Here is a 16,507-nt window from a genome sequence, read left to right as displayed (position 1 = left end):
TTTATCGTGAGTAATTTAGTAAATTCACCGGAGGTTTTGTGGGGGGTATGCTAGTTCTGAACGTCACATGCTAATGTAAAAAGCTGGTTTTTGATATAAATATGAACTTGATTGAACAAAACATGCATGTATTGTATAACATAATGTCCTAGGTGTGTCATCTGATGAAGATCATCAAAGGTTAGTGCTGCATTTAGCTGTCTTCTGGGTTTTTGTGATATTATATGCTAGCTTGAAAAATGGGTGTCTGATTATTTCTGGCTGGGTACTCTGCTGACATAATCTAATGTTTTGCTTTCGTTGTAAAGCCTTTTTGAAATCGGACAGTGTGGTTAGATTAACGAGAGTCTTGTCTTTAAAATGGTGTAAAATAGTCATATGTTTGAGAAATTGAAATAATAGCATTTCTAAGGTATTTGAATAACGCGCCACGGGATTCCACTGGCTGTTGCGTAGGTGGGACGAAATCGTCCCACTGGCCCTAGAGAAGTTAAACTAGGCCTCAAACTTCAGCTTGTAAAAATCTATTCTAACATTCTCAATGATAATGATCACTTCAGAAGTTTGATTTAAACGTAGCTGATATTAAAATATGAGAGATATTAATGCAGAGGATGAGAAGAATTTCACATCAGGGCAGTGAGCTCTTATGTTGTCACTCAACTCTTCCATTATCTTCATTTGATCATGCTCTATTGTAAACAGCACCTCATCTAGTCTTAGTTAGAAAAGTCATTAGAAAAGTCTAACAACAATAGTCTCTGATGGCTCAATGTGTACTCTGAAAAATCCAATTAAACTATGAGAGCACGTTTGTTTTAAAATGGCTATTTTTTGCTTTAGTATAATCATTTTGTAATATAATAACTGAGAGAAAGTTAAAGTGGTTTAACACTGTATTATTAGCACATAGGGTTGATTTCATATATTCCAGTACATCAAATCCATAATAAATATTGTGTGAATTTGCAGGATTAGTGTATGCCTATAGAGTTAATACTGTTTTCTGACTGAGATATGTTTCTTCACATACCAGGGTGATGCTTATTTATAAAACCCTCTTAGGCCTCACACCTCCCTATCTGAGATATCTACTGCAGCACTCATCCTCTACATACAACACCCATTCTGCCAGTCACATTATGTTAAAGGTCCCCAAAGCACACACATCCCTGGGTCGCTCCTCTTTTCAGTTCACTGCAGCTAGCGACTGGAACGAGCTGCAACAAACACTCAAACTGGACAGTTTTATCTCAATCTCTTCATTCAAAGACTCAATTATGGGCACTCTTACTGACAGTTGTGGCTGCTTTGTGTGATGTATTGTTGTCTCTACCTTCTTGCCCTTTGTCTGTGCGCAATAATGTTTGAACCATGTTTTGTGCTGCTACCATGTTGTTGTCATGTTGTGTTTCTACCATGCTGTGTTGTCATGTGTTGCTGCCTTGTTAAATAAAGGTTCAATAAAACAATTAAAAAAATAAAAGGTGAAGAACCTTGCCCCCAACTCAGACCCTCATACCATGACTTAAGATCGGTGTGTGTGTGTGTGTGTGTGTGTGTGTGTGTGTGTGTGTGTGTGTGTGTGTGTGTGTGTGTGTGTGTGTGTGTGTGTGTGTGTGTGTGTGTGTGTGTGTGTGTGTGTGTGTTGTATGTGTGTTTGAAAGGGGAGGAGAGAGGGTTGACAAAGGTAGATTCTGGGGCTATTGGTAAAGAGCTCTATTTACATTTCAAATGTCACATGCAGCAGACACCTGTTAAAGGCTAGAGTAGGATCCACACAAATCAAAGGTTAAACCTACTGGGATAGGAGTTCATGCAGTCCACACACACACACACAGCCCAGCACATATACACACACCACTAACACATACAGTATACACACACACACCGTCCAACACCGTCCAACACCCCCCAGCCCATACGGCTCTACTGCCCACAGCTTCAGAGCAGCTCTGTCCTTGGAGAAAGTCATTATAATTGTCCCTTAAATTACATAAAACTTAGATGACAATAAACTCAGGTAACTTCATAATTATGATAAACGTGTACAATTACAAATAATTATTCACAGTCATTGTACTAATAGCATAATTAGCAACAATAATCAAGGACTTATGAGCCCAACATAAGTCAAAGCCTTGGAAAATGATGACTGTTGCGACACATAATTAACTACTTATGGCAATTAGTTGAATTTTCATTTTTACACAAAATGAATACAGTATTGTTGAATGAATTTGAATGTTTTAACAGACTGAATTGCACTACCTTGACTGGACACTATTCCCTGTGAGAAGAATAGCGACATCAATGCAACACATACTTCCCAGTAATGCTGTTTTTAATACGAGAGCTACGGTGAGGAAGCATTTATTACATATGGCAAATGAAGTTAACACTTGAAACATGTTTTCTCCTAAGACAGTGGGGTCAACTTTCTAAAACATGAATATGGAGAGACCCTCTCTACAGGATTGTAGTGTGGAACTTTAGTGGGAGTAAAAATGAATACCAATCAACAGAGGACCAGTGTGTCCTGAGGAAGACTGATCTGATGATCCTTACCACAACAACAACAACAACAACAACAACGACAACAACCTGTGTTCATGATGACATCACTACACAGATAGTGCATCCCGCTCCACTCTCATCTTCATCAAAGAAACTTTCTCTAAGATAAAAAAGGTCTGCTCTGCTCTGACACACACACACACACACACACACACACACACACACACACACACACACACACACACACACACACACACACACACACACACACACACACCACACATCTTTATTACCAAGCTGACATGCCCTGGAGAGGGGAAGGGGAAGGAAACCGACAAATCTCAGTCTGCTGCACGTATGCAAAATAGACTGTTGATAACACTATTCTGTCCTGCAGGTATGACTGGTTGGCTGGATGGCTGGGGAAGAAGATGTGACATCCCCCATCCATTGGTGGAGCTGAGAGAGGGAGTACAACAGGACAGCTGAGCTGGGGGGAGGTGTGTGTTTGGGGTGGGGGGGTGACAAGAGGCTGGAAACCCCCATCCTGGCACACTGCTTTCGTTCACTTAGCTCCCAGAGAGGGAGAGAGAGAGAAAGAGAGAGAGAGAGAGAGAGAGAGAGGGGAAAGGGAGAAGAGGGAGAAAAAGAGAGAGAATGAGAGAGAGAGAACGAGAGAGAACGAGAAAGGGGAAAGGGAGAAAAGGACAGGAAGGGTTGGAGGAGTTAAAGAGTTGGGTGTCTTTGTCTCTTGGGTCTTTGTCTCTTCCTACAGCCCATTCATAATGAGTCCCTGTGTAGACAAATATATCTCAACGTCGGGAGCCCTAAAGCTCTTTAGATACTCTCTCCTTCCTTCCTTCCTTCCTTCCTTCCTTCCTTCCTTCCTTCCTTCCTTCCTTCCTTCCTTCCTTCCTTCCTTCCTTCCTTCCTTCCTTCCTTCCTTCCTTCCTTCCTTCCTTCCTTCCTTCCTTCCTTCCTTCCCTTCTCTCTCACTCTTTCTTTCTCTCTCTCTCTAATCTCTCTTCTTCCACTGCTCTGCCAGTGTGAAATATCTCCTTGCTGGAAAAAAATGCACGAAAAGGACAAAATGTGGAACTTCAATTCATTTACAGCCCCAATCAGGAAATAATAAATCCTTTGAAGATCTAATTACAGAATCTCTCCGAAGACTCGGGCCGACCAGCCAATCTTCCTCCTGTTTGAACAGCTTGATGAACCAAGGGACTGATGGATATCAAGTCATTTTGTTTAATTTATAAATGGATTTCCCCCTAATACTTAAATTATCATCTGTATAACACAATGAAAATGGGAACATTTGGAAGGCAAAGTCTATAACAGGCCTGAAAAGAATTCCAATGAGGGATGTCGCCTCTTTTCATTCCTTCTGTAATGAAATTGGGGAAGGGAGGCAGAGTGAGGCAGGTTAAGCTGTGTGTTACAGTACGGCTGGGCTCCACTGTCCCTGTGAGGGAGGATCTGAGGCATGGCTAAAAACACTCCTCAGACATATCATGTCACACACACACACACACACACACACACACACACACACACACACACACACACACACACACACACACACACACACACACACACACACACCACACACACACACACACACACACACACACACACACACACACCCTTCATAACAGAAAACCCTCACAGACTTGTTTGAGTGAGTGTAAGCTAACAGCTGTTGGTACTTGATATTAAAAGGATAAAATGCAGCAACTCAGTACTAACACTTTACTATAAAAACAACAACTACAAAAGCAGGTATTCCAGCTTCAAATGACCAAAGTATCACAATTACAAAACAACATAAACATGCCAAAAGCTCTCAATATTCAACTATGTTAAAGACAGCACATTTTACAGTATTTTCATGAAAGGCCACCCTATCCCCTGTCACCCCTCTCTCCTCATCACCCCACACCCCCTCCCCATCTTCCCCATCCAAACACTCCACCAGCCATCATCTCTATCCTCTCCACTCCCTCCCTCTCCTCCCTCTCTGCCCACCTGGCTCGGGGGTCGCTGCGTGTGAGGAGGAGGAGGCAGAGCTGGCGCCATCCTCGGTGGCGGTGCCCTGAGAAAGGAGGCCTCGCCCCGGGGGCAGCTTCATGCCCAGCTGCTCTGCCATCTCCACATGATCACCAGGGTGGACGTAGTCAAACACACTACTTCCTGTCAGCTCCACCTGCAGGGAGGGAGGGACACAGAGAGACAGGGAGGGTCATTATTACAGTAGCACCGTGTGTGTGTGTGTGTGTGTGTGTGTGTGTGTGTGTGTGTGTGTGTGTGTGTGTGTGTGTGTGTGTGTGTGTGTGTGTGTGTGTGTGAGTTTCCAGAGGTGTACCACAACATGAATTCTGCTACCAGAAGTAACATCCTACTCATCCAATTCCTAAATCCCCCCTCCCAAAATTTCAACTTAACAAAATTTGTTCTAAAATTAAATAAATAAAATCCCCTAACCTTTAAACACTCTAATTTCCTAGGATGAAAACAGGATTTGCCATTGTTATTTGGGTATGACAAGGAAAACCATCAGGCTGTTAATATGTCTATGCCTCTAATAAACTTAGCAAAAAAAGAAACGTCCTCTCACTGTCAACTGCGTTTATTTTCAGCAAACTTAACATGTGTAAATATTTGTATGAACATAACAACATTCAACAACTGAGACAGAAACTGAACAAGTTCAACAGACATGTGACTAACAGAAATGAAATAATGTGTCCCTGAACAAAGAGGGGTGATCAAAATCAAAAGTAACAGTCAGTATCTGGTGTGGCCACCAGCTGCATTAAGTACTGCAGTGCATCTCCTCCTCATGAACTGCACCAGATTTGCCAGTTCTTGCTGTGAGATGTTATCCCACTCTTCCACCAAGGCACCTGCAAGTTCCCGGACAATTCTGGGGGGAATGTCCCTAGCCCTCACCCTCCGATCCAACAGGTCCCAGACGTGCTTAATGGGATTGAGATCCGGGCTCTTCGCTGGCCATGGCAGAACACTGACATTCCTGTCTTGCAGGAAATCACACACAGAACTAGTAGTATGGCTGGTGGTATTGTCATGCTGGAGGGTCATGTCAGGATGAGCCTGCAGGAAGGGTACCCCATGAGGGAGGAGGATGTCTTCCCTGTAACGCACAGCATTGAGATTGCCTGCAATGACAACAAGCTCAGTTCAATGATGCTGTGACACACCGCCCTAGACCATGACAGACCCTCCACCTCCAAATAGATCCCGCTCCAGAGTACAGGCCTCGGTGTAACGCTCATTCCTTCAGGGATAAACACGAATCCAACCATCACCCCTGGTGAGACAAAACCGCGACTCGTCAGTGAAGAGCACTTTTTGCCAGTCCTGTCTGGTCCAGCGACGGTGGGTTTCTGCCCATAGGCGACGTTGTTGCCGGTGATGTCTGGTGAGGACCTGCCTTACAACAGGCCTACAAGCCCTCAGTCCAGCCTCTCTCAGCCTATTGCGGACAGTCTGAGCACTGATGGAGGGATTATGCGTTCCTGGTCTAACTCGGGCAGTTGTTGTTGCCATCCTGTACCTGTCCCGCAGGTGTGATGTTCGGATGTACCGATCCTGTGCAGGTGTTGTTACACGTGGTCTGCCACTGTGAGGACGATCAGCTGTCCGTCCTGTCTCCCTGTATCGCTGTCTTAGGCGTCTCACAGTATGGACATTTCAATTTATTGCCCTGGCCACATCTGCAGTCCTCATGCCTCCTTGCAGCATGCCTAAGGCACGTTCACGCAGATGAGCAGGGACCCTGGGCATCTTTCTTTTGGTGTTTTTCAGAGTCAGTAGAAAGGCCTCTTTAGTGTCCTAAGTTTCATAAATGTGACCTTCATTTCCTACTGTCTGTAAGCTGTTAGTGTCTTAACGACCGTTCCACAGGTGCATATTCATGAATTGTTTATGGTTCATTGAACAAGCATGGGAAACAGTGTTTAAACCCTTTACAATGAAGATCTGTGAAGTTATTTGGATTTTTATTAATTATCTTTGAAAGACAGGGTCCTGAAAAAGGGACGTTTCTTTTTTTGCTGAGTTTATAAACCCCCTTCCTGAATATCCAATCACATGGCATTGGTATTTCCTTGAGTGTGTGTGTATGAGTGTTGGTATTTCCTTCTGTGCGTTACAATGGTGTTTGGCCAAGCAACGCTCACTGATCAGGTTGGGTCTACAGGGACCAGAGTATTACATGGGGATAATCTCTTTCATGTCAAATCCCTCGAAGCAATTTAGTCCTTCATAAATGATACTCCAAAGAAGAGACAATGATTAAGAAGTGAAATGTGACGTGAACTTACTGTTGTTGCTGTATAACTTTTCTATTTATCTAGCCAACAACATGATTTAAAATGAATTAAACATATTCAAAACATAAAATATAGAAGGCTGATTAAAAGTGGTTGCAACTAATAGTGTATGTACTTCATAGTTTCATTAAATGTCAAATGGCAGGATGAACAATAGAATTAGAATGAGTAGAACGGATATAGAACCTCAAACCATGGGCATTCTAATTCTACAAACTACAAAACAACACATTTCTTTCTTTAGCCTGTGTCAGTGTCAGTTATGTGGAGGTGAGGATAGAGTCAAGCACAGGACACAGAACTGAGTAAAATAACGTACTTTACTCTCGAAGAAACTCACAAGTCAAAATCCACGCAGGGATAAATAATCCTGACACAAAACAACTAACACGATGACAAGCAAACAATCACGCACAAAACATAATGAGAACCAGAGGGTTAAATAGGGAAAATAATCATAACGAGATGGGAACCAGGTGTGAACAATCAAGACATAACAAATGGAAAAAGAAACGTGGATCGGTGGTAGCTAGAAAGCCGGTGACGATGACCGCCGAACGCCGCCCGAACAAGGAGAGGCACCAACTTGGGCGGAAGTCGTGACATCCTGTAAGCACTCTATGGACAAAGTATGACAGCAATCCACGCTTTGATTTAGCACTAATGTGTCATTTTGCAATTTGGTGAACAATCCCTCTAACTTTCAGTCTCTCCAAGATGTGTATGTCAAAAATAGTATCTAACAACTACGTAAGATACTTAGATCAGGAACCAGTATGGTTCTGTTAGATAGATCATGACACAATTAGGATCGCATTAGATAAGGAAGCAACAGAGAGAAGAAGACACATTGCAAAGAAGTCTTTTCAGAGTCTCCTTTAGAAGGCTGACACTGTCTACGTCCCAAACTTTTGACCATGGTCCACAGGGCTCTGGTCAAAAGTAGTGCACTGTCTACGGAATAGTGTGCAATTTGGGACACAGTCTCTGGCTTCTATTTATTGGGCTAAAGGGAATGAGATTCTCTCAGGAGGCTGGCAAAGTGGAGGCTTCGGTGGCTGGGGATAGAGATGGGGGGGGGGGCTAGGCAGCTTGGGAGGTGGAGGGGGCCAGGCCTGGTGGCTGGGGATAGATGAAGGGGGCTGGAGAGGTGGAGGGGCCAGGTCTGGTGGCTGGGGATAGATGGAGGGGCATGGGAGGTGGAGGGGGTCAGGCCTGGTGGCTGGGGATAGATGGAGGGTGTTAGGGGGCAGGGGAGGTGGAGGGGCCAGGCCTGGTGGCTGGGGATAGATGGAGGGGGCTGGGAGGCTGGAGGGGGCCAGGCCTTGTGGCTGGGGATAGATGGAGGGTGTTAGGGGGCAGGGGAGGTGGAGGGGGTCAGGCCTGGTGGCTGGGGATAGATGGAGGGTGTTAGGGGGCAGGGGAGGTGGAGGGGTCAGGCCTGGTGGCTGGGGATAGATGGAGGGGGCTGGGAGGCTGGAGGGGGCCAGGCCTTGTGGCTGGGGATAGATGGAGGGTGTTAGGGGGCAGGGGAGGTGGAGGGGCCAGGCCTGGTGGCTGGGGATAGATGGAGGGTGTTAGGGGGCAGGGGAGGTGTAGGGGCCAGGCCTGGTGGCTGGGAATAGATGGAGGGTGTTAGGGGGCAGGGGAGGTGGAGGGGTCAGGCCTGGTGGCTGGGGATAGATGGAGGGGGCTGGGAGGCTGGAGGGGGCCAGGCCTTGTGGCTGGGGATAGATGGAGGGTGTTAGGGGGCAGGGGAGGTGGAGGGGTCAGGTCTGGTGGCTGGGGATAGATGGAGGGGGCTGGGAGGCTGGAGGGGGCCAGGCCTTGTGGCTGGGGATAGATGGAGGGTGTTAGGGGGCAGGGGAGGTGGAGGGGCCAGGCCTGGTGGCTGGGGATAGATGGAGGGTGTTAGGGGGCAGAGGAGGTGGAGGAGGTGGAGGGGCCAGGTCTGGTGGCTGGGGATAGGAACTCCTACAGATTACAAATGGCTGAATTTCCCCTCAGATAAAGGAGTGACATAATCACATCCCCCTTAGAAAAGAGAGACCATTGTACATCAGTCTTTAACCTAAAGAGCAACACACTACCATGGATTACCGAACTAGGGATGAGAGATGGCGATTCCCATTTGTAACTGGATTAAGCTAGAATAATAAATGAGCTGACTGCAGCCTGTGCGGTCAGTGTGAATGCCAGTCCAGCGCTGACTGCCTGCTGAATACATTTCAGAATGGAGATGAAACAAGCCAAAAGCTTTCTATCTCTCTTTCACAGGCTTGGTGGCAGACAAACCTTTTGTGGCCCATTATAATTCATGAACACGACCAATGACTATTTTAACTGTATTAGAATGAGCCTTGGCTCAACAATGCAGTCATCTGCTTTAATCTCTTCTGATGACTAGATGAGAACAATGCGCAGCCGGGGCAGAAATAATATAGGCTCAAATATTCATTGTGTTGCGTCGTGGGCAGTAAAGTGGCCGGTGTTGTCTATTACAAGAGAGGCAGCAGATTATACTCTGTGATGGCAGAAAGGACACATGGATTACAGTGGCTGCATTTGCATTGTAATTTAGGCTGGTGTGTGTGTGGTATCGTCAGGGTTGGAGCACAGCTGGGCCAGGCATCATTAGCAACATGCTTATTCCGTAGAAAATCCCTTATTAATATCTACGCCTTTGACACCTGACTGGCTGGCTGGCTGGCTGGGAAGGAAGGAAGGAACATAGTCATATAAAACACCTGATTCAACCACCACCAAACATAAAAAGGCAGTACTTAACGCTTCTTCGTTTTAAAAGAAGGAAACCTCTTAATTACTTAGGGCTTCAGAAATATCATCTTCCTCTATTAAATGTTCTGCTCTATTAGAACTGTCAAATATCATCACCTGTTAGACAGCCTGCCTCCTGTATGTTTTCTTTCTCTTTATCTGTCTGTCTCTCTCTCTCTGTCTATCTGTCTCTCCCTCTGTCTGTCTATCTCTCTCTCTCTCTCTCTCTGACTCTCTTTCTCTGTCTCACTTTCTCTTTCTCTCTGTCTCCTTCTTTCTCTTTCTCTTCAGTGGACAGTGTCTGTCTGTCTGTCTCACTTTCTCTTTCTCTCTGTCTCCTTCTTTCTCTTTCTCTTCAGTGGACAGTGTCTGTCTGTCTGTCTGTCTGTCTGTCTGTCTGTCTGTCTGTCTGTCTGTCTGTCTGTCTGTCTGTCTGTCTGTCTGTCTGTCTGTCTGTCTGTCTGTCTGTCTGTCTGTCTGTCTGTCTGTCTGTCTGTCTGTCTGTCTGTCTATCTATCTATCTATCTGCAAACACTACATAACCAAAAGTATGTGGACACCTGCTCGTAGAACATCCTCTGCCCCCTAACACCCTCCATCTATCCCCAGCTGACGCTTGTGTGCAGCTACTCGGCCATGGAAACCCATTTCATGAAGCTCAGACGAACAGTTATTGTGCTGACGTTGCTTCCAGAGGCAGTTTAGAACTCTGCAGTAATTTTGACAAACGAGGACAGAAGATTTTTACGCGCTACGCGCTTCAGCACTTGGCGGTCCCATTCTGTGAGCTTGTGTGACCACTTTGTGGCTGAGCTGTTGTTGCTCCTAAACGTTTCCACTTCACAATAACAGCACTTACAGTTGATCAGGGCAGCTCTAGCAGGGCAGAAATGTTATTTACTGACTCGTTGGAAAGGTAGCATCCTATGTCTGTGCCACGTTGAATGTCACTGAGCTGCTCAGTAAGGCCATTCTACTGCCAACGTTTGTCTATGGAAATTGCATGGCTGTGTGCTAGATTTAATACACATGTCAGCAATGGGTGTGGCTGAAATAGCCACGTCCACTAATTTAAAAGTGGGTCCACATACTTTTGTACATATAGTGTAAAAATAAAGAAAAACCCTTGAATGAGCAGGTGTGTCCAAACTTTTGACTGGCACTGTACTTTTGTATATGTAGTGTATCCCTCCCTCCCTCCCTCCCTCCCTCCCTCCCTCCCTCCCTCCCTCCCTCCCTCCCTCCCCCTCCCTCCCTCCCTCCCTCCCTCCCTCCCTCCCTCCCTCCCACACACACACCCCTCCACCCTATCCCCTCCCCCCTCCACACTATCCCCCCCCCTCCACCCTATCCCCCCTCCCCCCTATCCCCCCTCCACCCCTCCGCCCCTGGTGGAGCGCACCAGTTTGAGTGTGTCAATAACTGCAATGCTGTTGCAGTTCTTGACAGTTACCCGTGTGTATCAAACAGTTTCCTGTGTGTATCAAATAGCTTCCTGTGTGTATCAATAATGGTCCACCACCCAAAGGACACCCAGCCAACTTGACACAACTGTGGGAAGCATTGGAGTCAACATGGGCCAGAATCCATGTGGAACACTTTCAACACCTTGTAGAGTCCGTGCCCCAACGAATTGAGACTGTTCTGAAGGCAAAAGGGGGTGCAAATCAATATTAGGAAGGGGTTCCTAATGTTTTGTACACTCAGTAAATATTTTTCTTATAAGAGCTCTTAAATGTTAATCAAAGCCTTCAAACGTGCATATTTAATGATCACATTTTATCATTCTATAGAGCACCATCCCATGAGGAAAGTAACATTTCAGATGACTGTTGGGAGGGAGAAAAATATCAAATACATCCCACACTTCTAAAATATCGGTGTGACTTTGTAAAGTACTAATCAAATAAATTGATGTTGGCTCTAGGGTTCAGAATGAATTACTGCATTTAACATTAGATAAATGGAAAATTATAAGGTTGATAGAGTATAATTACTCTTGTATTAATGATTCATATTACATTGCCCTCAATTGATAACACTTGGCATAAAGCTATGGAAGTTTAATTAAAAAATATATATTTTTCTTAACATGGCAAACTGCTGTTCTTATAGGGTTTAAATAACTAATGCCAGACCTATGTTATTACTGATTTATTCAACTAAAGAGGGAAGGAGGGAGGGATGGTCCACCAGCTTTGATAATACTGCAAATCTTCAATACTGTCTAAATGACAGAAGAGTAAGAAACCTGTGGTCTCAAGTGTCACAAACCAGCATCACTTGGATAGAGGACCAAAGCAGCATCACTTGGATACTGGGCCAAAGCAGCATCACTTGGATAGAGGGCCAAAGCAACATCACTTGGATAGAGGGCCAAAGCAGCATCACTTGGATAGAGGGCCAAAGCAGCATCACTTGGATAGAGGGCCAAAGCAGCATCACTTGGATAGAGGGCCAAAGCAGCATCACTTGGATAGAGGGCCAAAGCAGCATCACTTGGATAGAGGGCCAAAGCAGCATCACTTGGATAGAGGGCCAAAGCAACATCACTTGGATAGAGGGCCAAAGCAGCATCACTTGGATAGAGGGCCAAAGCAGCATCACTTGGATAGAGGGCCAAAGCAGCATCACTTGGATAGAGGGCCAAAGCAGCATCACTTGGATAGAGGGGCCAAACCAGCATCACTTGGATAGAGGGCCAAACCAGCATCACTTGGATAGAGGGCCAAAGCAGCAGTGTCCTCCCACCCATCTCTTGTGGGTGTGTGCGTGTGTGTTTTCTATGCCAGAGTGGTATCACACCACTCGTCATGCAGAATATCTAATAACCAGGGCTCTAGTGAATATCTCTAGTTATCGCCTGGTTCCAAAACAAATGGAAAGGCTACACAGATATGGCTGTAGCATCGTGGGCATCAGAAGCTGAGAGGATTTTAAAATAAAAACAGACTTTCAATGGCTTAAAGGAAGCTAGTAATTAAGGGCAATTGGAGCTGTCTTCCCTGTGTGCTGGACAGGACCCAGGGGAAGCACCCAGCTACCTGTCTGACCTTGGCAAATGGTGGTCCTTGGCTGAGACTGTGACCCGCTGAACCCCCTCTCACATCCAATCTCCCTCACACAGTACATAGGGCGACCTGCTTCATGCAAATCACCACTCCCCCATGAGACCTGTATAAACTACAGCCTAATTAAATATTTTTTAACGATGTGAGTAATTTTTGCCAAGGGGTGGATTCGGGGGAAATTTAATATGAGATCACAAAAGATGTTCTCGGCGTTGATTCTGTAAATGATTGACGATCGAGTGTTGATAAAAGCACCAGCGCCAGGAATGAGAATGAAGTCAGCCTTATACTTAATTTCTCTAATAACACAAATGCTTTCAAGAACCCCAAAAAAAGATGCCAACATAGTCCATCATATGAAAATGATGGATAACGCAGACATTGCCAAGCTCAAGGCAGCAAAGTAATATTTGTCAGCCAAATGACAAGGTCTTCTAATTTCACAAACCAAACAGACATACAGATCAGAACTGTATACGCTCTGATGATGCTCCCTCTTTCTCTCCCCCTCTCCCTCTCTCTCTCTCTCTCTCTCCATGTTAACTGCAGAGGGCTTTCTCCAGTCCACTCAAGTGTTACAGTGGTCACAGATTACAGTAACCTTTAACAGGCCTGTGACAGCCAAGATACAGATTTAGTGGAAAAGCAGTCAGTCTCTCTCACTCTCTTTCTCCCTCTCTCTCTCTCTCTCTCCCCTCTCTCTCTCTCTCTCTCTCTCTCTCGCTCTCTCTATCTGTCTGTCCCTCTCTCCACCTCCCCCTCTCTCTGTCTGTCCCTCTCTCTCTCTGTCTGTCTGTCTGTCTGTCCTCTCTCTCTCTCTTCAGCCTATAATACCACATTGTGCCACTGCTCCAGCAGGCCTTAATCTCGCTCCAAACTAAAGCCTGTCACTTCAGGAGGGAGAAATGGGAGGCTTGGAGAGGAGAGGACTGGATACTATACTACTGAATCCGACCTGATACAGTTGAAGTCGGAAGTTTACATACACTTAGGTTGGAGTCATTAAAACTCATTTTCAACCACTCCACATATTTCTTGTTAAGTTAACCTCTTTGGTCTAGGGGGCAGTATTCGGAAGTTTGGATGAATGAGGTGCCCAAAGTAAACTGCCTGTTACTTAGGCCTAGAAGCTAGGATATGCATATAATTGGTAGTATTGGATAGAAAACACTCTAAAGTTTCCAAAACTGTTAAAAATAATGTCTGTGAGTATAACAGAACTGATATAGCAGGCAAAAACCCGTGGAGAATCAACCCGGAATTCTTTTTTTGGAGGTGACACCATTTAAAATGCCTGTCTATGGGAAAATCAATGGAAAACCTCCCAGATTGCAGTTCCTAGGGCTTCCAGTAGATGTCAAAAGTCTTTAGAAAGAGATTCAGGATTTTTTTTTTTAATTAGCTAGAATTTGTAGTTTTTCTAAGTGGCTCCCATTTTGGCTGTAGTGTTGTGGTGCTCGTCGGTGAGGGAGTGCACTTCGTAATTTATCTCCGGTAATGAACATACTATTCTCCGTCTTAAATGTTATCATTTATTTACATATTAGGGTACCTGAGGATTGATTAGAAACGTTGCTTGACTTGTTTGGACAAAGTTTATTGGTAACTTTTGGGATTCATTTGTATGCATTTTAAACGAAGGAAACCGGTGGATTACTGAGTCAAGCGCGCCAACTAAACTGACTTTTTTGGGATATAAAGAAGGACTTTATCGAACAAAAGGACCATTTGTTATGTAGCTGGGACCCTTGTGATTGCAACCAGAGGAAGATCTTCAAAGGTAAGTGATTAATATTATCGCTATTTCTGACTTTCGTGACGCCTTTGCTTGTATGAAAATGTATGTAATGCTTTTGTATGCGGGGCGCTGTCCTCAGATAATTGCATGGTGTGCTTTCGCCGTAAAGCATTTTTTAAATCTGACAAAGCGTCTGGATTAACAAGAAGTTAAGCTTTTAAATGATGTAAAACACTTTTATTTTCATGAATGTTTAATATTACGAATTTTGTATTTTGAATTTTGCGCTCTGCAATTTCACCGGATGTTAGCCAGGTGGGACAGGGAATTTTTACTAGGTTTAAATGTCAGGAATTGTGAAAAACTGAGTTAAATGTATTTAGCTAAGGTGTATGTAAACTTCCGACTTCAACTGTATATTATTATGGGGGTATGATCTTTGACCCCCTCTAACTTTCTCACTCAACATTATTGACAATTCATTCAGGATTATCCGTAATCATGGTATCATAACACCTTAATGTTGTAGTGTTAGGAAACATATTATATTCTTATTTACAATAAACCATTCATTTCTATTGGGAACGTAATAATCTGAAACACAAGCAAAATTAACTGCAAATGCATCAATAGTCACAAACTTGATTTAGTGCTAGGAATAAGCTTTTGACTACTTCATTTATAAGAATCTTTAGGGGTGACCATCATTTTGACCCCTAATGTGAACTTTTTCTGAAAAAATAAATATTACTTGTTAAACAAAATATATTTCTCTGAGCAATTGTATTTCCATATATTTAGCACACAATATAGCTCAGTATTTGAATTATTTATTTTATACAGTCATTATTGCTCATCTTTTTCATTTTTATTTTATTTCACCTTTATTTAACCAGGTAGGCTAGTTGAGAACAACTTCTCATTTGCAACTGCGACCTGGCCAAGATAAAGCAAAGCAGTTCGACACATACAACAACACAGAGTTACACATGGAATAAACAAACATACAATCAATAATACAGTACAAAAATCTATATACAGCATGTGCAAATGAGGTAGGATAAGAAAGGTAAGGCAATAAATAGGCCATGGAGGCGAAGTAATTACAATATAGCAATTAAACACTGGAGTGGTAGGGTGTGCAGAAGATGAATGTGCAAGTAGAGATACTGGGGTGCAAAGGAGCAAGATAAATAAATAAATACAGTATGGGGATGAGGTAGATTGGATGGGCTATTTACAGATGAGCTATGTACAGGTGCAGTGATCTGTGAGCTGCTCTGACAGCTGGTGCTTAAAGCTAGTGAGGGAGGTAAGAGTCTCCAGCTTCAGAGATTTTTGCAGTTCGTTCCAGTCATTGGCAGCAGAGAACTGGAAGGAGAGGCGGCCAAAGGAAGAATTGGCATTGGGGGTGACCAGTGAGATATACCTGCTGGAGCGTGTGCTATGGGTGAGTGCTGTTATGGTGACCAGTGAGCTGAGATAAGGCGGGGTTTGACCTAGCAGAGACTTGTAGATGACCTGGAGCCAGTGGGTTGGGCGACGAGTATGAAGCTATGAGGGTATGTTTGGCAGCATGAGTGAAGGATGCTTTGTTGCGAAATAGGAAGCCGATTCTAGATTTAATATTGGATTGGAGATGTTTAATGTGAATATGGAAGGAGAGTTTACAGTCTAGCCAGACACCTAGGTATTTGTAGTTGTCCACATATTCTAAGTCAGAACCGTCCAGAGTAGTGATGCTGGACGGGTGGGCAGGTGCGGGCAGCAAACAGTTGAAGAGCATGCATTTAGTTTTACTCGCATTTAAGAGCAGTTGGAGGCCATGGAAGGAGAGTTGTATGGACTTGAAGCTCATCTATCTGGAGGTTAGTTAACACAGTGTCCAAAGAAGGGCCAGAGGTATACAGAATTGTGTTGTGTGCGTAGAGGTGTATCAGAGAATCCCCAGCAGCGAGAGCGACATCATTGATGTATACAGAGAAGAGAGTCTGCCCGAGAATTGAACCCTGTGGCACCCCCATAGAGACTGTCAGAGGTCCGGA

General features: G+C 44.4%; 1 protein-coding gene across 3 annotated transcripts in view; it reads right to left on the bottom strand.

The window, feature by feature from the left end:
• Nucleotides 1–16,507, bottom strand: part of LOC106611225 (neuronal PAS domain-containing protein 3) — a 469,364-nt gene that overhangs the window by 51,924 nt on the left and 400,933 nt on the right. For all 3 annotated transcript variants that reach the window (XM_014211204.3, XM_014211210.3, XM_082955738.1), the window contains one exon: nt 4,549–4,726. In XM_014211204.3, coding sequence (XP_014066679.3) covers nt 4,549–4,726 — 178 coding nt within the window. The remainder of the gene's footprint in view (nt 1–4,548; nt 4,727–16,507) is intronic.

This window comes from Salmo salar, chromosome 09, assembly GCF_965601325.2.
Source record: "Salmo salar chromosome 09, fSalSal1, whole genome shotgun sequence".
Lineage (NCBI taxonomy): Eukaryota > Metazoa > Chordata > Actinopteri > Salmoniformes > Salmonidae > Salmo > Salmo salar.
Note: the sequence above shows the minus strand (reverse complement) of the source record. Positions and strands in the feature narration are given on the sequence as shown.